At 51.2% G+C, this 22,985-nt stretch overlaps 1 protein-coding gene across 4 annotated transcripts in view; it reads right to left on the bottom strand.

The window, feature by feature from the left end:
• Nucleotides 1–22,709, bottom strand: part of rilpl1 (Rab interacting lysosomal protein-like 1) — a 184,044-nt gene extending 161,335 nt beyond the window's left edge. Inside the window, exon 1 of one of the 4 annotated variants that reach the window (XM_072513565.1) lies at nucleotides 22,261–22,709. In XM_072513565.1, coding sequence (XP_072369666.1) covers nucleotides 22,261–22,548 — 288 coding nt within the window. In that variant the 5' untranslated portion in view covers nucleotides 22,549–22,709. The remainder of the gene's footprint in view (nucleotides 1–22,260) is intronic. The other 3 variants (XM_072513473.1, XM_072513738.1, XM_072513654.1) reach the window with 3 other exon arrangements.
• Nucleotides 22,710–22,985: the final 276 nt, after the last annotated feature.

Here is a 22,985-nt window from a genome sequence, read left to right as displayed (position 1 = left end):
AGAAAAATGAGAACTCCTTACTCCTAGGCCTACTAAATCTCCAGGGGTCTACTCCCATCTGCTCCATGAAGTCCTTGAGCACCCTGGCCGCTGCCGGCCTCCTCCCGGTCCTGGACCTCGATCGGTCCAGCCCTGGATCAAGCACCGTATTGAAGTCTCCCCCCATTACCAACTTTCCCGCCTCCAGGTCCGGGATACGTCCCAACATACGCCTCATAAAATTTGCATCGTCCCAGTTCGGGGCATATACGTTCACCAGAACCACCGCCTCCCCTTGCAATCTGCCACTCACCATCACATATCTACCCCCACTATCCGCCACTATGGTTTTTGCCTCAAACAGTACCCGTTTCCCCACTGAGATAGCCACCCCCCTGTTCTTCGCATACAAACCCGAATGAAACACCTGCCCCACCCATCCTTTACGTAGTCTGACCTGGTCTATCAGTTTCAGATGCATCTCCTGCAACATAACCACATCTGCCTTTAATTTCTTTAGGCGTGCGAGTACCCGTGCCCTTTTAATCGGCCCGTTGAGCCCTCTCACGTTCCACGTGATCAGCCGGGTTGGGGGGCTCTTTAACCCCCCCCCTCCCTTGTCGACTAGCCATCCCCTTTTTTAACCCAGCTCCTCACCCGGTTCCCACGTACCCGTGTATCCCCCCGACGGCGCCCTCCCGCCTCGACCACCCCATCCCATAACAGCTCCCCCTTCTCCTTAGCAGCAGCAACCCAGTTAACCCCCCCCCCCTCCGCTAGATCCCTTCCTAGCGTAGTTGCACCCCCCATATTGCTCCCAGAAGTCAGCGAACTCTGGCTGACCTCGGCTTCCCCCCTTGTCCTCGGCCCCCACTGTGCGAGGCCCCCTCCTTCCTGTGTCCCTGTTCCCGCCAATTACCATAGCGCGGGATCAAAGCCCGTGTTTCCCACTCGGCCCCGCCCCTAATGGCCAGCGCCCACAGTTCCTCATACTCCGCCGCCCCGCCCCCCCCCCCCCCCCCCCCCAACATGGGGAAGAGAGAAACGTTACAGGATCGCAAGATTAACAAATTGAAAAATCATCCCCACCCCGCTTTTTCCCCCTCGCCCCACATAATCACCCCACCACTTTGTCCCAAAAGTTCTTTCTCTCGCCAGACTATTCCAGCTTCTCGTCCACAATGAATGTCCACGCCTCTTCTGCCGTCTCAAAGTAGTGGTGCTTCCCTTGGTATGTGACCCACAATCTCGCCGGTTGTAACATTCCAAACTGGACCTTCTTTTTGTGAAGCACCGTCTTAGCCCGATTAAAACTTGCCCTCCTTCTCGCCACCTCCGCACTCCAATCCTGGTATACGCGGATCACCGCGTTCTCCCACCTACAGCTCCAAGTTTTCTTCGCCCATCTGAGGACCGTCTCTCTGTCATTATAGCGGAGAAACCTCACCACTATAGCTCGAGGTATTTCTCCAGCCCTCGGTCTTCACGTCATAACTCGATAAGCTCCCTCCACCTCCAAAGGGCCCGTCGGGGCCTCCGATCCCATTAGCGAGTGAAGCATCATGCTCACATATGTCCCGACCTACGCCCCTTCTGCGCCTTCGGGAAGACCCAGAACCCTTAAATTCTTCCTCCTCGAATTATTCTCCAGTACTTCCAGCCTTTCCACACACCTTTTGTGCTGTGTCTCGTGCGTCTCTGCCTTCACCGCCAGGCCCTGTATTTCGTCTTCATTTTCAGCAGCCTTTGCCTTCACAACCCGAAGCTCCTGCTCTTGGGTCCTCTGCTCCTCCTTTAGCCCTTCAATCGCCTGTAATATCGGGGCCAACAGCTCCTTCTTCAACTCCTTTTTCAGCTTTTCCACACAGCGCCGCAGGAACTCTTGTTGGTCCGGGCCCCATAACAAACGGCCACCTTCCGACGCCATCTTGCTTTGAGCTTGCCTTCCTTGCCGCTGCTCCAGAGGATCCTCCGCAATCCGGCCGCTATCCTCTCCCTTTTCCATGCGTGTCCGGGGGGATTCCCTTCTGGTTTACCGCACAGTGTTTTTGGCCGTTTAAATTGCAGTTGGGGCTCCGATTAAGAGCCCAAAAGTCCGTTCCAACGGGAGCTGCCGAAACGTGCAACTCAGCTGGTCATCGCCGCACCCGGAAGCCCACCCTTCTTATTCCTGAGCTCCACCCATAATGCCTCACTGCAAGATCCCTCCAATGTGTCCTCCCTCAACACAGCTGTGATCTGCTCCCTGGTCAGCAATGCCACTCCCCCACCTCTTTTGTTTCCCCTTCTGTCCCGTCTAAAACAACGATATCCCAGCCCGTTAAGCTGCCAGTCCTGTCTGCCCTTTAACCATGTCTCCGTAAGTGCAATTACATCACAGTTCCATGTAGTAATCCAGGCTCACAGGTCATCTGTCTGACCTGCTATACTTCTTGCATTGAAGCAAAGGCACTCCAGACCTGCAGTCTCGCTGAGCTCTGTGGCCTCCCTCCGCCTGCTCTTACTCTGCGCCATGTTTATCTCAGTCTCACTTTTCCCCCAGTCTCTACACCCACAGGCTGCAGGTGCAGCTCCCACCCCACCGACACACTAGTTAAAACCCTCCTGAACAGCACTCGCAAACCTCCCGCCCAGAAAATTGGTGCCCCTCCAGTTCAGGTGCAACCCGTCCTTCTTGCACAGGACTCACCTTCCCCAGAAGACATCCCAGTGATCGATATATCTAAAGCCCTCCCTCCTACACAGGGGGCGGACTCTGCCGCCCACACTGGCAAGGTCATCCATATCACTGATCCCGAAGAAAGACAAAGACCCGCGGAGCGTGGGTCATATAGATGCATCCCACTCCTGAATACAGATGCCAAAGTCCTGGCATAGCCCTGGCGAGGTGACTGGAGAGTTGTGGGCCGGAGGTAGTCACGGAAGATCAGACGGGCTTTGTCAAGGGCAGACAATTAACGGCGAACATCAGACGCCTGCTGAACGTGATCGAAACCCCACCCATGGTGAAGACACCAGAAGTGATTATCTCCCTGGACACAAAAAAGGCCTTTGACAGACTGGATTGGAGGTACCTCAGGTACCAAAACGGTTTGGGTTTGGGCCAGGGTTCACCTCGTGGGTGAAACTACGGTACAGCGTTCCCACAGCGAGCTTACGGACATACACCATCTGGTTATATCCGGCTGCACAGAGGCACGAGGCAGGGATGCCCGTTGTCCCTGCTTCTATTTGCTCTGGCAATTGAGCCACTGTCCATTGCGGTCAGATCAGCAAAGGGGTGAAGAAGCATCCAGAGAGGAGACAGGGAGCACAGTCTCACATTACGTGGATGACCTGCTCCTCGAACCCCTAGCTGGCATGGGAGAAATAGTGGGACTCCTAGGGGGAGTTACAAACTTAGCCTGAGGAAGAGCGAGATATTCTCCGTGAACCCACAAGGGGGGAAATCAGAGCTGAGATGCCGTTCAAACTGGCCCAAACCAAATTCCTATACGTGCGCATCCAAATAGCCCACTACTGGACTCGGATCCACAAATGGAACCCATTAAGTCTGAAGGAGGTGGTAACAAGAGACTTACTCTCTCCCACTCTGCGTGGTGGGGAGGGTGCAGACGATCAAGATGAACATGCTGCCCAGATTCCTCTTCCTATTCAGATCCCTCTGGATCTTCATCCTCAAGGCCTTCTTCACTAAACTAGGCAAAGTGGCGGTGGTGAGGTGGGGGAAGGGGGGGACACTACTGCAAGAAGAACAGCCACCACTGGATGAGACACAGGTGAAATCAGAGAATCATTGAATGGAATTTACAGTACAGAAGGAGGTCGTTCGGCCCATCGAGTCTGCACCATCCCTTAGAAAGAGCACCCTAGTTAAGTCCATATCTCCACCCTATCCTCATAACCCAGTAACCCCACCCAACCTTTTAGGACACCAAGGACAATTTAGCATGGCCAATCCAACTAACCTGCACATCTTTGGACTGTGGGAGGAATCCGGAGCACCCGGAGGAAACCCACGCAGACACGGGGAGAACGTGCAGACTCCGCACAGACAGTGCCCCAAGCCGGGAATCGAACCTGGGACCCTGGAGCAGTGAAGCAACAGTGCTAACCACTGTGCCACCATGCCGCTTCCATGCTTCTCGTGGAAGACTGGAGCGAAGCACTGCACAAGGCGAACTCCACTTCCTCATGCACAGGGCTGAGCCCAATGCAGCTGAAAGTAGTGCACAAACAAAGAACAAAGAAAATTACAGCACAGGAACAGGCCCTTCGGCCCTCCCAGCCTGCGCCGATCCAGATCCTTTATCTCAACCTGTCTTCTATTTTCCAAGGATCTACTTCCCACTGTTCCCCGCCCGTTCATATATCTGTCTAGATGCATCTTAAATGATGCTATTGTGCCCGCCTCTACCACCTCCGCTGGCAAAGCGTTCCAGGCACCCACCACCCTCTGCGTAAAAAAGTTTCCACGCACATCTCCCTTAAACTTTCCCCCTCTCACCTTGAAATCGTGACCCCTTGTAATTGACACCCCCACTCTTGGAAAAAGCTTGTTGCTATCCACCCTGTCCATACCTCTCATAATTTTGTAGACCTCAATCAGGTCCCCCTTCAACCTCCGTCTTTCCAACGAAAACAATCCTAATCTACTCAACCTTTCTTCACAGCTAGCACCCTCCATACCAGGCAACATCCTGGTGAACCTCCTCTGCACCCTCTCTAAAGCATCCACATCCTTCTGGTAATGTGGCGACCAGAACTGCACGCAGTATTCCAAATGTGGCCTAACCAAAGTCCTATACAACTGTAACATGACCTGCCGACTCTAGTATTCAATACCCCGTCCGATGAAGGCAAGCATGTTGTATGCCTTCTTGACCACTCTATCGACCTGCGTTGCCACCTTCAGGGTACAATGGACCTGAACTCCCAGATCGCTCTGTACATCAATTTTCCCCAGGACTCTTCCATTGACCATATAGTCCGCTCTTGAATTAGATCTTCCAAAATGCATCACCTCGCATTTGCCTGGATTAAACTCCATCTGCCATTTCTCTGCCCAACTCTCCAATCTATCTATATTTTGCTGTATTCTCTGACAGTCCTCCTCGCTATCTGCAACTTCACCAATCTTAGTATCATCTGCAAACTTGCTAATCAAACCACCTATACCTTCGTCCAGATCATTTATGTATATCACAAACAACAGTGGTCCGAGCACGGATCCCTGTGGAACACCACTAGTCACCTTTCTCCATTTTGAGACACTCCCTTCCACCACTACTCTCGGTCTCCTGTTGCCCAGCCAGTTCTTTATCCATCTAGCTAGTACACCCTGAACCCCATACGACTTCACTTTTTCCATCAACCTGCCATGGGAAATTTTATCAAACGCCTTACTGAAGTCCACGTATATGACATCTACAGCCCTTCCCTCATCAATTAACTTTGTCACTTCCTCAAAGAATTCTATTCGGTTTGTAAGACATGACCTTCCCTGCACAAAACCATGCTATCACTGATAAGTCTATTTTCTTCCAAATGTGACTAGATCCTATCTCTCAGTATCTTCTCCAACAGTTTGCCTACCACTGACGTCAAGCTCACAGGTCTATAATTCTCTGGATTATCCCTGCTACCCTTCTTAAACAAAGGGACAACATTAGCAATTCTCCAGTCCTCCAGGACCTCACACGTGCTCAAGGATGCTGCAAAGGTATCTGTTAAGGCCCCAGCTATTTCTTCCCTCGCTTCCCTCAGTAACCTGGGATAGATTCCATCCGGACCTGGGGACTTGTCCACCTTAATGCCTTTTAGAATTTAGAAATACCCTTCCTTATGCAGACTTGACCTATTTTATTTAAACATCCATCCTTAGCCTCAACATTCTCCTTGGAGAATACCGATGCAAAGTACTCATTAAGAATCTCACAAGGCGCACTTGACGACAACACGCAGGATTGGGTTCTTTACGGAGGTGGAGGATAAATGTGAACGGTGCCAAGGAGGCCCGGCCAACCATACCCACAGGTTCTTGGCCTGCCCCAGACTGACCGGGTACTGGACCGCTTTCTTTGAGGCCATCCCCACTGGTTGTGGAGCCATGCCCACCAGTGGTGGTCTTCGGAGTCTTGGAACAGCCAGGAATGTTCACAGTGAGGGGCAGACATCCTAGCCTTTGTCACCCTGATCGCACGCCGGAGACTCCTGCTCGGCTGGAGATCAACAACGCCACCCCAGGCCGCAGGCTGGCTGTCCGACTTAGCAGAATTCCTTGAATTGGAAAAATTTAAATTCACAATACGAGGATGGGAGGAAGGCTGCCCCAAAACGTGGAAGCAATTCACCGGCATGTTCCAAAATCTGGGGGCAGGGGGAGGAAACTAGAGCCAGTACGGTCAACGGATCAAAAAGAAAGGGGGGGGGGGGAATATCAACCAGAATGCAATGCAACCAGAGACAACAAACAGCAGTGAAGTAGGCAGGGATGACCTCGCCACAAGCACCAAAGCATCCTTGGTATGTTCTGATACCAGGCGGCGACGCACACAGCACAGGAACGGCACAGAGGGAGTGACCAAGGTCGGGGTCCCCAACCAGTGCCCCAACAACAATAATAATCTTTTATTGTCACAAGTATGAAGTTACTGTGAAAAGCCCCTAGTCGCCACATTCCGGCACCTGGTGGGGAGGCTGGTACGGGTCTTGAACCCACATTGCTGGCCTTGTTCTGCATCACAAACCAGCTGTCTAGCCCACTGAGCTAAACCAGCCCTCATAATACCTTTACACCCATTGTTTTGTTCCCCTCCTGGACTTGTACTTACAATTTGTAATGATTTCTATGTTACTGCTTAAATGTCCTCTGCAACATAATCATAAAATGCAAATCAATAAAGAAGTCAAAAAAAGTGTTGTGGGAATTCACCGTGTACTAGTCCAGGGTGTCGTAACACTCTGCACCCCAGAATTATGCAATGTTCCCCATTTACATAATCCTCTGCTCTTTTTACTCTTCCTGCCAAAGCAAACAAACTTTACATTCCGCCATGTTATACTCCATCCGCCAGATTACTGCCCAATCACCCAACCTATTTATATCCACCTGCAAATTCCTTATGCCTTCTTCACAACATATCTCTGTGTCGTCTGCAAATTTAGCGACCATGCCTTTGCTCCCTACATTTGGGACGTGATTTTGGCTGGGGTGTAAATTGTGATTCACAAGGGATCTCAGCTGTTGAGGACAGACTGGATGGAATGGAGGGTCTGCCGAATAGTGAAAACCTGAATGAGAGCTGGCAAACGGGCGGGGAGGGGGTCGAGCAAAAGGGTGACAGTCCAAGAGATCGCTCCACTCACAAATCAGCAACTTTAGACAGGTGCAGGAATAAAAGAGTGAAAAAATTGAATAAAATGGCAACAATAATGCAGAGAACGTCGATGTTCAAAGAAGGCAAGAAAGTATGGGTGGCATGGTAGCACAGTGGTTAGCACTGTGGCTTCACAGCTCCAGGGTCCCAGGTTCGATTCCCGACTTGGGTCACTGTCTGTGCGGAGTCTGCACGTTCTCAGTGTCTGTGTGGGTTTCCTCCGGGCGCTCTGGTTTCCTCCCACATGTCCCGAATGACGTCCTGTTAGGTAATTTGGATATTCTGAATTCTCCCGCTGTGTACCCGAACAGGCACCATCACAGTAACTTCATTGCAGTGTTAATGTTCGCCTACTTGTGACAATAAAGATTATTCTTATTATTATACGGCAGGAGTTGCAATTTCTGATTCCAATGTCTACCACCACCAATTCTCCAGTTCCACAAATGAGATTAATGCCCACAAATACAAGATATTTTCCAAAATCCTCAAGCTCCCCATCAATTGTCAATTAATCAGCAATTTGACTGACTGCCACTCCTGGTCAACACACTGAAAACAGCCGCCTGGTAAAGTTGTATTTGTCACTGAGTTGATGTCAATAGAGTCCAAACAGGAGAGTAATCAACAGGAGCTGCTGCGAGTGATCATCAGATTCTCGAGACTGACCTCACCCAAGACGACAGTCAGTTATCCAATCAGACCCTTCAGGAAGTTTCTCAGTCAGGAAAGTTCAGAGAGGGTATTTTATGTTTGCATCACAAGTGTCAAACTTTGGTGTTTCTAATGTCCAACTCAGCTGTGCTACAAAAAAAATATCACCTGCGATGCAAGTGTCTGGGTGTATTCGAATGCTTATTCGGTTATTTATTAGCAACCATGGCAAGTATGTTCCTCACAGCCAGAGTTTATTTTGGGAGCTGGCATGTGCAGGAGCTATTGCTGCAAACATCATCCCATAATAACAGCTCAAGACTAAACATGCAATCATGTTAAGATGGGTCTATGACTGTTCTGCTAAAATTACAGCAGAAGCTCCAGTCTTTCAAATGAACTCGGTCTGCTTTTCAGTCTACCGTTCCAGAACTTAGGCCGTTTTCTCATCAGGTAACTTTCAGCGCAAGATGGCTTCGTGTCACCCATGGCTCAATGCGTAGCATTCTTACCTGTGAGTCAGAAATTGCCGATTCAAGCCCCACTCCACAGAGAATTGAAGATAAAAACTAGGTTGACTCTCTCGGTCCAGTACTTAAGGGGTGCCACTCTGTCAGAGAAGCAATAGCAAGAGACAGCATGCCTGGTCTGAGGGGTAACTGAGGGGCCAGTGCAATGCTGGAGGTGTACTCTTTGGGAGGACCAATTTCCTCATTGTACAGCATCATCTCATAAAAGCAAAATATTGCAAATGCTGGAAATCTGAAGTCTGGTTTCCAAAGCAGTTAACCTGGAGCGTTTACTCTATAACAAAGGGTTACTTGCATGTCAAACTGTGTAAACAGCAGGCGATAAACAAAGTTAAGCAGTCCCACAACCAACAGATCAGATCTAAGCTCTGTAGTCCTGTCACACCCAGCCGTGAATGGTGGTGGACAATTAAACTCACTGGAGGAGGAGGCTCCACAAATATCCCATCCTCAATGATGAAGGGACCCAGTACATTGGTGCAAAAAGATATCACAGAATCCCTACAGTGCAGGAGGCCATTCAGCCCATTGGGCTTGCACCAGCCCTCTGAAAGAGCACCCTACTGAGGCCCAATCCCCCACCCTACCCCGTAACCCCACCAAGGGGCAATTTAGCATGGCCAATCCACCTAACCTGTACATCTTTGGACTGTGGGAGGAAACCGGAGCACCCGGAGGAATCCCACACACACACGGGGAGAATGAGCTAACTCCACACAGTCAGCTGAGGTCGGAATTGAACCTGGGTCCCCAGCTCTGTGAGGAGGCCGTGCTAACCACAGTGCCACCGTGCCGATAAAGCTGGAGCATTTGCAACAATCTTCAGCCAGAAGAGCCGAGTGGATGATCCATCTCGGTCTCCTCCGGAGGTCCCAGCATCACAGATGCCAGTCGTCAGCCAATTCGGTTCACTCCATGTGGTATCAGGAAACGGTTGACGGCATTGGATACGGCAAAGGCGGTGGACCCTGACAACAGTACTGAAGACTTGTGCTCCAGAACTTCCTGCACCCCCCGCCAAGCTGTTCCAGGTCAGCTACAACACTGGCATCTCCCCGGCAATGTGGAAAATTACCCAGGTGTGTCCTGCACACAAAAAGCAAGACATCTAACCCGGTCAATTACAGCCCCATTAGCCTACTCTCCATCATCAGCAAAAAAATGAAGGGTCCATTAACATTGCAAAACGGCTCACTTGCTGAGCAATATCCTGCTCACGGACGCTCAGTTTGGGTTCCGCAAGGGTCATCAGCTCCTGACCTCACTACAGCCTTGGGTCAAATATGGACAAAAGAGCTGAATGCCAGAGGTGAGGTGAGAGTGACTGCCCTCGACATCAAGGCAGCATTTGACCGAGTGTGGCATCAAGGAGCCCGAGCTAAACTGGAGTCAATGGGAATCAGGGGAAACTCTCCACTGGTTAGAGTCATACGCGGCACAAAGGAAGATGCTTCTGGCTGTTACAAGTCAAGTCTTCTCAGCTCCAGGACATCACTGCAGGAGTTCTTCAAGGTAGTGTCCTAGGCCCAACCACCTTCAGCTGCTTCATTAATAACCTTCTGTCCATCAAAAGGTCAGAAGTGAGAATGTAAAAAGGGTTGCTGCTGCACTGGCCGAAAGGGAATGGGACACAGAAGAGGTGGTCGGGACGGGGGTCCCCCCTCTGGGGGACTGGAGGGTAAAGGCGCCTGAATGGGCCGGTGAAGAGGGCTCGAGTGTTCACGCACTTAAAGGGACTGAAGGCGGACGTGGCCATGCTCCAAGAGACACACCTGAAGGTGGCGGACCAGGTCAGGCTAAGAAAGGGATGGGTAGGACAGGTATTCCACTCGGGACTGGACGCGAAGAATAGAGGGGTGGCAATATTGTTGGGAAAGCGGGTGTCATTTGAGGCCAAGACTATTGTAGCGGACAATGGAGGGCGATATGTAATGGTGAGCGGTAGGCTGCAAGGGACGTGGGTGGTGTTGGTAAACGTATACGCCCCGAACTGGGATGATGCAGGATTCATGAAGCGCATGTTGGGGCGCATTCCGGACCTGGAGATAGGAGGCCTGATAATGGGAGGAGACTTCAATACAGTGTTGGATCCAGCACTGGACCGCTCCAAATCAAGGACTGGAAAGAGGCCGGCGGCGGCCAAGGTACTTGGGGGGGGTTTATGGATCAGATGGGGGGAGTGGACCCATGGCGGTTTGCAAGGCCGCAGGCCAGGGAATTTTCTTTCTTCTCCCATGTACACAAAGCCTACTCCCGGATAGATTTCTTTGTTCTGGGTAGGGCGCTCATCCCGAGGGTGAAGGGGACGGAGTATTCGGCTATAGCCGTTTTGGACCATGCCCCGCACTGGGTGGAACTGAAGCTGGGAGAGGAGAGGGACCAACGCCCGTTGTGGTGGCTGGATGTGGGACTGCTGGCGGACGAGGTGGTGTGTGGGAAGGTGAGGGGGTGTATCGAAAGGTACTTGGAGGCCAACGACAACGGGGAGGTGCGGGTGGGGGTGGTATGGGAGGGGAGGCGTTGAAGGCGGTGATCAGGGGAGAGCTAATTTCCATTAGGGCTCATAGGGAGAAGACAGAGGGTATGGAAAGGGTTAGTGGGGGAGATTTTGAGAGTGGACAGGAGATACGCAGAGGCCCCGGAGGAAAGATTACTTGGGGAAAGACGACGGCTCCAGACGGAGTTTGACCTGTTGACCACAGGGAAGGCGGAGGCACAGTGGAGGAAAGCGCAGGGGGCGACCTACGAGTATGGGGAAAAGGCTAGTCGGATGCTGGCACACCAGCTCCGTAAGAGGATGGCAGCGAGGGAAATAGGGGGAGTCAAAGATGGAAGGGGAGCCACGGTTCGGAGTGCGACAAAAATAAACAAGGTATTTAAGGCTTTTATGAAGAGCTGTACAGATCCCAGCACCCAGCGGGGGAAGAGGGGATGAGACGATTCCTAGATCAGCTGAGATTCCCGAGGGTGGAGGAGCAAGAGGTAGCTGGTTTGGGGGCACCAATTGGGTTGGAGGAGCTGAGCAAGGGTTTGGGGAGCATGCAGGCGGGGAAGGCCCCGGGACCGGACAGATTCCCGGTGGAGTTCTACAGGAAGTACGCAGACCTGTTGGCCCCGCTACTGGTGAGGACCTTTAATGAGGCAAGAGAGGAGGGGACCCTGCCCCCAACAATGTTGGAAGCGACAATTTCTTTGATCCTAAAGCGGGACAAGGACCCACTGCAATGTGGATCGTACAGGCCGATCTCGCTCCTCAATGTGGATGCAAAGTTGCTGGCAGAAGTGCTGGCCACGAGGATCGAGGACTGTGTCCCAGGGGTAATCCACGAGGACCAGACGGGATTTGTAAAGGGCAGGCAACTAAACACCAATGTGCGGCGGCTCTTAAACGTGATAATGATGCCATCGGAGGAGGGAGAGGCGGAGATAGTGGCAGCTATGGACGTGGAGAAGGCCTTTGACCGAGTAGAGTGGGAGTACCTCTGGGAGGTGCTGCGTAGGTTTGGGTTCAGGGTAGGGTTTATCAATTGGGTTAAGCTCCTTTACAGAGCCCCGATGGCGAGTGTAGTGACGAACCGGCGGAGGTCGGAGTACTTTCGACTGTACCGAGGGACGAGGCAGGGGTGCTGTCTCCCCCCTGTTGTTCGCATTGGCGATCGAACCATTGGCCATGTCATTGAGGGAGTCTAATAAATGGAAGGGGGTGGTCCGAGGGGGAGAAGAGCATTGGGTATCGCTCTACGCGGATGACCTGTTGCTATACGTGGCGGATCCAATGGAGGGGATGGTGGAGGTCATGCAGACTCTAAGGGAGTTTGGGGAGTTTTCGGGCTACAAGCTCAATGTAGGGAAGAGTGAGCTCTTTGTATTACAGGCGGGGGACCAAGAAAGAGGGATAGGGGACCTACCACTGGGGAGGGCGGAGGGGAGCTTTCGGTATCTGGGGATCCAGATAGCCAGGAGTTGGGGGACCCTACATAAACTGAATCTGACGAGGTTGGTGGAGCAAATGGAGGAGGATTTCAAAAGATGGGACATGTTACCGCTCTCGCTGGCGGGTAGAGTGCAGTCAGTCAAAATGGTGGTCCTTCCGAGGTTTCTGTTTGTGTTTCAGTGCCTCCCCATCGTGATCACTAAGGCCTTTTTTAAGAGAGTAGGCAGGAGTATTATGGGGTTTGTGTGGGCGAATAAGACCCCGAGAGTAAGGAGAGGGTTCCTGGAACGCAGTAGGGACTGAGGAGGGTTGGCGCTGCCAAACCTGGGGAGCTACTACTGGGTAGCAAATGTGGCGATGATCCGCAAGTGGGTTATGGAGGGAGAGGGGGCGGCATGGAAGAGGATGGAGATGGCGTCCTGTAAAGGAACGAGCCTGGGGGCGTTGGTGACGGGTACCGCTGCCGCTCTCGCCGACAAAGTATACCACGAGCCCGGTGGTGGCGGCAACGCTAAGGATCTGGGGCCAGTGGAGACGGCACCGAGGTGCAATGGGAGCATCAGTGTGGTCCCCGATCAGGGGTAACCACCGGTTTGTCCCGGGGAAGATGGACACGGGGTTCCAGAGCTGGCATCGGGCGGGGATTGGAAGAATGGGGGACCTGTTCATCGACGGGACGTTTGCGAGCCTAGGGGCACTGGAGGAGATGTTCGAGTTACCCCCGGGAAATGCCTTTAGATATATGCAGGTGAGGGCTTTTGTGAGGCGACAGGTGAGGGAATTCCCATTGCTCCCGGCACAAGAAGTTCAAGATAGGGTGATCTCGGGTGTATGGGTCGGGGAGGGCAAGGTGTCGGAAATACACCAGGAGTTGAAAGAAGAGGGGGAAGCGCTGGTAGAAGAGTTGAAGGGTAAATGGGAGGAGGAGCTGGGAGAGGAGATCAAGGAAGGTCTGTGGGCTGTTGCCCTAGGTAGGGTTAATTCCTCCTCCTCGTGTGCCAGGCTCAGCCTGATACAATTTAAGGTGGTCCATAGAGCGCACTTGACGGGGGCGAGGTTGAGTAGGTTCTTTGGGGTGGAGGACAGATGTGGAAGGTGCTCAGGGAGCCCGGCAAACCATGTCCATATGTTTTGGTCATGCCCGGCACTGGAAGGGTTCTGGAGAGGAGTGGCGGGAGCAATATCTCAGGTGGTGAAAGTCTGGGTCAAGCCAAGCTGGGGGCTAGCAATATTTGGAGTAGTGGACGAACCGGGATTACAGGAGGCGAAAGAGATATACTCCCAAGTTGGGATGGTGTGTGGCTTGGAGAAGAACTTCCTGGCGGTGGTGTTCCTAAGTATCTGCTGCTCTTGTAGAGGCCGTGGGTTTGGAAGATGCCTCCTAAGGAGCGTTGGTGAGTTCCTTGTAGACAGTACGCACGGCTGCCACTGTTCGTCGGTGGTGGAGGGATTGAATGTTTGTGGATAGGGTGCCAATCAAGCAGGCTTTGCCCTGCATGGGGTCGAGCATATCATAGAATTTGCAGTGCAGAAGGAGGCCATTCGGCCCATCGAGTCTGCACCGACTCTTGGAAAGAGCACCCTACCCAAGGTCCACACCTCCACCCTATCCCCACAACCCAGTAACCCCACCCAACACTAAGGGCAATTTTGGACACTAAGGGCAATTTATCATGGCCAATCCACCTAACCTGCACATCTTTGGACTGTGGGAGGAAACCGGAGCACCCGGAGGAAACCCACGCGCACACAGGGAGAACGTGCAGACTCCGCAAAGACAGTGACCCAAGCCGGAAATTAAACCTGGGACCCTGGAGCTGTGAAGCTATTGTGCTAACCACAATGCTACCTTGCTGCCCTCATCCAGGCAAGTTGTTGGAGCTGCACTCATCCAGGCAAGTGGAGAGTATTCCATTACACTCCTGACTTGTAGATGGTGGACAGGCTTTGGGGCTCTGGTAGCCACAGTATTAATGTGGCTGGGTCCAGTTCAGTTTCTGATCAATGGTAACCCCCAGGATGTTAATTGTGGGGGATTCAGCGATGGTTATGCCATTGAATGTCAAGGGATGAGGGTTAAATTCTCTCTTGTAGGAGATGGTTATTGCCTGGCACTTGTGTGGTGTGAATGTAACTTGCCACTTGTCAGCCCAAACCTGGATATTGTCCAGGTTTTGCTGCATTTGGACACGGACTGCTTCAGTATCTGAGGAATTGCGAATGGTGCTGAACATCAGTGAACATTCTCACTTCTTTTAAAAAATATATATTTATTAAAGTTTTTTAACACAATTTTTCTCCCTTACAAACAATAACCCCCCCCCCCCCTCGTAACAAAAAAACCCGAGAAATCGCGCAGAGCAAGATATATACATGGCAAAATGATATATTTACACAGCTTTGTACACTGGCTCTCACCCGTACGTGCCAGCTTCCCCAACCCTTCATGTTATCTCTTGCTCATCCACCCTCCCAGGCAGTCCCCCCTTCCCCCTCCCCCCCCCAAGGTTGCTGCTGCTGCTGACCGACCATCCTCTAACGCTCCGCGAGATAGTCTAGGAACGGTTGCCACCACCTGTAGAACCCCTGCGCAGACCCTCTCAAGGTGAACTTAATCCTCTCCAACTTTATGAACCCAGCCATATCATTCATCCAGGCCTCCAGGCTGGGGGGCTTCGCCTCATTCCACATTAGCAAGATCCTTCGCCGGGCTACTAGGGACGCAAAGGCCAGAATGCAATATCTCAGGTTGCAATATCTCAGAATGCAATATGTGCAGGTTAGGTGGATTGGCCATGATAAATTGCCCTTAGTGTCCAAAATTGCCCTTAGTGTTGGGTGGGGTTACTGGGTTGTGGGGATAGGGTGGAGGTGTGGACCTTGGGTAGGGTGCTCTTTCCAAGAGTCGGTGCAGACTCGATGGGCCGAATGGCCTCCTTCTGCACTGCAAATTCTATGATATGCTCGACCCCATGCAGGGCAAAGCCTGCTTGATTGGCACCCTATCCACAAACATTCAATCCCTCCACCACCGACGAACAGTGGCAGCCGTGCGTACTGTCTACAAGGAACTCACCAACGCTCCTTAGGAGGCATCTTCCAAACCCACGGCCTCTACAAGAGCAGCAGATACTTAGGAACACCACCGCCAGGAAGTTCTCCTCCAAGCCACTCACCATCCCAACTTGGGAGTATATCGTCCTTCCTTCACTGTTGTTAGGTTAATTCCCAGGAACTCCCTCTCTAATAGCACACTCGGTTAACTGCACCGCATGGACTGCAGCGGTTCGGGAAGGCAGCTCACCACCATCTTCTCGTGGACAATTAGGGATGGGCAATAAATGTTGGCCGAGCCAGTAACCCCCACACCCCATGAATGAAAAGAGAAAAACTCAGCTTTTCTCTCTCCACAGATGCTGCCAAACCTCCTGAGTTTTTGTACATTGTGTCACCTTGGAAGCTGCCTTGGTGATGATCACAGCAGCTCAAAGCAATTCATTGAGAGTCACTATGAGATGCTTCTGAGACTGTGATAAAGCTCACGGTAGCATGGTGGTTAGCACAATTGCTTCACAGCTCCAGGGTCCCAGGTTCGATTCCCGGCTTGGGTCACAGTCTGTGTGGAGTCTGCACATTCTCCGTGTGTGTGCGTGGGTTTCCTCCGGGGGCTCCGGTTTCCTCCCACAGTCCAAAGATGTGCAGGTTAGGTGGATTGGCCATGATAAATTGCCCCTAGTGTCCAAAATTGTCCTTAGTGTTGGGTGGGGTTACTGGGTTATGGGGATAGGGTGGAGGTGTGGACTTAGGTAGGGTGCTCTTTCCAAGAGCCGGTGCAGACTCGATGGGCCGAATGGCCTCCTTCTGCACTGTAAATTCTATGATAATCTATGAAAATAACTTGTGTTCTCTCTTAAGGTGCTAATTACATGTGGAATAGTCTAGGTACTGCCTGATCCAAGTTCAATTTCAGGCTCAATCGCTCTCCCTGTGAAGACGGTTCTGTGAATAATTACCATTTGTTCACTGGGTTCTGTTGCTGGTAGAGTTGTCTGATTCGCTCTCGATATCAAATATCAAGTTTAAATCAAGAATTTGCATGGGTCTCACCCCCACAACCCAAAAGGATGTGCAGGGTAGGTGAATTGGTTACGCTAAGTTTGCTAAAACAGACTGCAGTTGCACCTCCCAAATAAGAGACAGTGAGGATAAAGATACATATTCCGGTGGGGTTAAGACAAGTGGTCAGCCAGCGATCTGGGGCTTCAACGTTTTAGCATGCTTATGAATGATGTTGTCATATGAGAGTACCTTTAAGACATGGATGTTTAAGCAATGTACCTTTAAGAAAACAGTGATGTCAGAGAGTGGGTGGAGCTGAGGTCAGGTCAGCCATTTTACAGTTTAGTTTTGCAGTTTGAAAAGAGCTTGGGAGTGTCTGTGTTTGCAGTGAGCTGGATCTCTGCCATGAAAGACTATCTCTGGATCATTTGGGTGATTTAAACTCATAATAGTAAAGCCTTTAACCTGATGTGATTTTGTTTAAAGGTGTTAAGTCTCTTGGAAGTTTGAAGTAACATTTTAAGGAATTATTTACTGTTGCAATATTTTCTGAGTTATCTTTGAAGTAAGGGGTGTTAAGAGATCCAATGTTTATTTAAGATGTTAAGTTGAGTTCATGGAATAAACAGTGTTTAGTGTTTAAAAACCCACGTGTCCATAATTGTAATCCCACATCTAGGGAACAAGCCGTGTGCTCGGAAAAGCAACAAATCCATTAAAGGGAGAGGTTGGTTGAATTCCATGATACATTTTGGGGTTCTGAAAACGCCTCGCCCATAACAATGTGGATGAAGGAATGGGAATTTGTTTATCTAATTTTGTCAATGACACCAAGTTAGGTGGCACAGTAAGTTGTGCAGATGGGTAAAGGGAAATTGATAGTTTCACCGAGTGGGCAATATCGTGACAGGTGGAAGCCAGTGTGTGAAACTGTGAGGTCATTCTCTTTGGCCTTTAGAACAATAAATCAAGGTATTTTGAAATGATGATTATCCAGGGACAGTACAGGTGCAGAGAGATTTAGTGATCCAAGTACAGAATCAAAGATTTTACAGTGCAGAAGGAGGTCTTTCGGCCCATTGAGTCTGTACTGGCCCTTGGAAAGAGCACCTTGCCCAACCCCACACCTCCACCCTATCCCCGTAACCCAACCTAACCTTTTGGACACTAAGGGGCAATTTATCACGGTCAATCCACCTAACCTGCACATCTTTGAACTGTGGGAGGAAACCGGAGCACCCGGGAGGAAACCCACACAGACATTGGGAGAACGTGCAAACTCCACATGGACAGTCACCCGAGGTCAGAATTTAATCCGGGTCCCTAGAGCTGTGAGGCAGCAGTGCTAGCCACTGTGCCACCGTACCGCCCCAAAAATAATTTATAGAAATCATTTAAAGCCAGCAGACACATCAAACACAAATTTAAAAGGCTAATGGAATCTTTACCATTATCTCAAGGGGACTACAATAGAAAAACAAGGAAGTGATATTATAGTTACAATCAGTGTTATAGTCACGATATTGTTGTACAGAGCCTTAGACTGCATAAAAACGGCAAGAGTTACAAGATTGGAAGTAATCTGATCGAGGCGTTATAAATGATTTATTTGATAATTTCTCTCTCTCTGCCCTATTTCCTCTTTGGGAGGAAACCAGAACAAAGGGATAGAACCTTAAAATTCGGGCCAGGGCATTCAGGTGGTGCTGACAGGGCACAAAGAGCAGTGGATATCTGCAATTCTCAACTCTAAAAGACTGTTGAGGTTGGGACTCAATTGGAGCTTTCGACACAAGAAATAGAAAGAGTAGACCATGCGGACCATCGAACCTGCTCCACCATTCAATACAATCAGAGCTGATCCTGCTCTTCAACCCCACTTTCCCTCGCTCCCTAAATCTCGAGAGGACAAAAATCTGTCCATCCCAACCTTAAATATATCCAACGATGGAGCATCCACAACAACCCTCTGGGGTAGAAACTCCAACGATTCACAACTCTTTGAGTGAAGTAATTTCTCCTCATTCCAGACCTCTCCCCTCCCCTGCTTTCTTGACCATGGTTCCTTTTGCAATGACCCACCTACAAGACCAGCCCTGCTGCCCAATGAACAACTTTACATTAGTTTGCATTTGTCCTGGACAATCTCTACAGACCCTGCAGATCTCTGACCTCCTCATTTTTCTCTTGGGAACGTCTTTTTGCAATGGTTGAACAGATTTCAAGAGCATATTCCCACTCATCTTCAACTCTGACATGGTTTCCTAGGTAACCATAGCCACAACAGCAGACAGGGTAAATAATAATAATCTTTATTATTGTCACAAGTAGGCTTACATTACGCTGCAATGAAGTTACTGTGAAAAGCCCCGAGTCGCCACATTCCGGCACCTGTTCGGGTACACGGAGGGAGAATTCAGAATGTCCAATTCACTTAACAGCACGGGCGGAATTCTCCCACCCCCCCCCCACGCCGGGTGGGAGAATCGCCGGGGCGCCGCGCGAGTCCCGTCACGCGTGGTTATCCATCAGGCCAAACTTTTCCTGTCAATACTGAGTGACCAGCATTAGAACTCAAATTGAGTCTCAACCAGACAAGTTCAAAAGGACAAAATCTGTATCAGCAAAACTTTACAACTGTTTTTTTAAATAATCCAGCAAACATCACAATCAGTGGAATTAGCTGCTAACACCCACATTTATCCTCCTGTTAATGCTGCAAAACTAATGTTCCCGGAAATACCAAATGCAACAGAAGAATTTTGTTTTCACCACGACTGGCCTTGAGTATTTTGCTTTGCCCAAGAATATTTCAATTCAACAACTGAGTTTTAAACACAACGTTCATACAAACTGCAGCAGCGGTTACCAAATCCTTTCTCCCGGAGGACCTATTACAATACACTCCTGACTGACCGACCACATTCCACCCTTGTATGTTTGAGGTAATCCAGAATTCTGCTGCCCATGTCTTGACTTGCACAAAGGCCCAGTCAGCTGTCACCCACGCTCACTAACCTACATTGGGTCCCAGACAAGAAACATCTCAATTTTAGAATTCTCATCCTTCAAAATACTCCTATGCCTCGTTCGTCCCCATCTCTGTAATCTCCTCCAGCCACACACACCTCCCGAGATCTATGCACTCCTCTAATTCTGACCTCTGACAGAATTTTCAACCTTTATCGCTACACCATTGGTGGCTGCATATCCAGTTTCCAAGGCCCTAAAGCTTTGGAATTCCCGCCCACACCTCTTCCCGTGCCTGCGTGGGTTTCCTCCGGGTGCTCCGGTTTCCTCCCACAAGTCCCGAAAGACGTGCCGTTGGGTGATTTGGACATTCTGAATTCTCCCTCTGTGTACCCGAACAGGCGCCGGAATGTGGCGACTAGGGGATTCTCACATTAACTTCATTGCAGTGTTAATGTAAACCTACTTGTGACAATAATAAAGATTATGTGACGTGGTATCATATTGCTCCTGTGAATTGGAGGAGGGGGAGGGGGGGGGGCGGTTTATAGTGGTGATATCACTGGGTTAGGCACCCAGAGGCCCAGGCATTGCAGACATGGGATAAAATACTATCACAGTATTTAAATTCCGTTCATACATCTTGAATTGAAAGTTAGTCTCAGTAATGGTGACCATGAAACTATCAGCGATTGTTGTAAAAACCCAATTGGTTCACTCATGTCTTTTTGAGGACAGAAATCTTTACCTGGTCTGTCTCCAGATGCACAGTAATGTGGCCGGGTGGGTAGAATGTGCAAATCTCAGCCACAAACTGTTGCCAAAGAAGAGTTCACAAATTCTTTTAAAGGGCAGTTATCATAGAATTTACAGTGCAGAAGGAGGCCATTCGGCCCATTTAGTCTGCACCGGTCCTTGGAAAGAGCACCCTACCCAAGCCCACACCCTATCCCCATAACCCAAAGACCCCACCCAACACTAAGGACAATTTTGGACACTAAGGACAATTTATCATTGGCCAATCCACCTAACCCGCACATCTTTGGACTGTGGGAGGAAACCGGAGCACCCGGAGGAAACCCACGCACACACGGGGAGGATGTGCAGACTCCGCACAGACAGTGACCCAAGCCGGAATCGAACCTGGGACCCTGGAGCTGTGAAGCAATTGTGCTAACCACAATGCTACCGTGCTGCCCGTTCTGAGGAAGTGGAATATTAAAGGTTATAAGGAGTGAACAGAAGGTTGGGATATTCAAGGATCTGTGAATGGGATTAGATGGGATATAGAGTTTTAAAGCACCGAAAGAGGCCCTTTGACCCACCGTGCGTGTGCCAGCCATCAAGCACCGATCTATAGTACTCTCATTTCTCAGCACTTGCCCATAGCCTTGTACTATGGCATTTTCAAGAGCTTCCTAAATGTTGTGAGGGTTCCTGCCTCGACCTCCCTTTCAGGCAGCGAGTGCCAGACTTCCACCCCCCTCTGGGTGAAAAGGTTTTTCCTCGCATCCCCTCCAAACCTCCTGCCCCTTACCTTAAATCTATGCCCCCTGTACGAAGGGGTAAACTTTCTTCCCATCTACTCTATGTCCTTTATAATTTTATACACCTCTATCAGGTCCCCCCTCAGCCTTCTCTGCTCCAAGGAAAACAACCCCAGCCTCTCTTCATTGCTAAAACGCTCCATCCCAGGCAACATCCTGGTGAATCTCCTCCGCAGCCTCTCCAGTGCAATCACATCCTTCCCACAGTGTGGAATTTGAGGATTAGCCACAATCATACTGAATGGCGGAGCAGTCATGAAGGTCAATGGCCTCCTGCTCCTACTTTCTATGTTTATTAAAGGACCTGGTGAGTGGGATTAGGTTGGGTGGGACGATAAAGGATATCAGAAGTTCGGTTAGACTGTGTAACACTGACTTAATGGCCACAATTCCTGTTATTGTTTTAATTTACACAACAGAATGTTTTCAATGAACATTTCCACCAGACTGTTAGTCGGAAATATTCACAGAAGAGTTTTAGCAAAGCTATAGTTGCTGACTCGACTCGCAGCCCCTACCCCCCCCGCTGACCTGCTGGTGCTTCCTCACCGCCCCCCCCCCCCTCCTGCTGACCTGCTGGTGTCTCCCCCCCCCGCCCCCCCCCTCCCGCTGACCTGCTGGTGTTTCCCCCTCCAGCTGACCTGCTGGTGTTTCCCCCTCCCCTCCAGCTGACCTGCTGGTGTTTCCTCTCCCCCTCCAGCTGACCTGGTGTTTTCTCCCCCTCCAGCAGACCTGCTGGAGTCCCCCTCTCCTCCTCCAGCTGACCTGCTGGAGTCAACCCTCCCCTCCAGCTGACCTGGTGTTTCCCCCTCCACTCCAGCTGACATGCTGGTGTTTTCTCCCCCACTCCAGCTGACCTGCTGGTGTTTTCTCCCCCACTCCAGCTGACCTGCTGGTGTTTTCTCCCTGACTCCAGCTGACCTGCTGGTGTCCCCCCCCAGCTGAGCTGCTGGTGTTTCCTCCCCCACTCCAGCTGACCTGGAGTCCCCCTCTCCCCCTCCAGCTGACCTGGTGTTTCCTCTCCCTCCAGCTGACCTGCTGGTGTTTCCCCCTCCAGCTGACCTGCTGGTGTTTCCCCCTCCAGCTGACCTGCTGGTGTTTCCTCTCCCCCTCCAGCTGACCTGCTGGTGTTTTCTCCCCCTCCAGCTGACCTGCTGGTGTTTTCTCCCCCTCCAGCTGACCTGCTGGTGTTTCCCCGTCCAGCTGACCTGCTGGTGTTTCCTCTCCCTGTCGATGCGGTCTATCCTCTCCAGCCGCAGTCGGTCCAGCTCCAGGCGGAGTTCCTCCATCTCGGGGTCCAGCTGGTTGCGGCTGACCAGCACCTCCAGCAGCTCCAGCAGCCGCACCACTTTGGGCATCAACTTGGCGATGGCGTCGCAGCCGAAAACGTCGATGATTCTCTCAAATTCCTGACCCACAACCGCCGCAATGTCATAAACATCGGTCACCGAGAGCTCGGAGGCTGCCTTGTCCAGGGCTGGCATGGCGACCTCCATCCCTCTGCCTGCCTGTCCCTCACTCACTCCCTCTGCCTGTCCTTCCCTCCCTCTGCCTGCCTCTCACTCCGTCTGCCTGTCCCTCCCTCTGACTGCCTGTCCCTCACTCCCTCCCTCTGCCTGTCCCTCACTCCTTCCCTAACTCGGCCTGTCCCTCACTCCCTCCCTCTGTCTGCCTGTCCCTCACTCCCTCCCTCTGTCTGCCTGTCCCTCCCTCTGTCTGTCCCTCCCTCCCTCTGCCTGTCCCTCACTCCCTCCCTCTGCCTGTCGCTCACTCCCTCCGCCTGTCCCTCCCTCTGCCTGTCCCTCCCTCCCTGTCTGCCTGTCCCTCACTCCCTCCGCCTGTCCCTCACTCCCTCCGCCTGTCCCTCCCTCCCTCTGTCTGCCTGTCCCTCCCTCCCTCTGTCTGCCTGTCCCTCCCTCCCTCTGTCTGCCTG

This window comes from Scyliorhinus torazame, chromosome 1 (assembly GCF_047496885.1).
Source record: "Scyliorhinus torazame isolate Kashiwa2021f chromosome 1, sScyTor2.1, whole genome shotgun sequence".
In the NCBI taxonomy this organism is placed as follows: Eukaryota; Metazoa; Chordata; class Chondrichthyes; order Carcharhiniformes; family Scyliorhinidae; genus Scyliorhinus; species Scyliorhinus torazame.
This window is presented reverse-complemented; position numbering and strand designations above follow the sequence as displayed.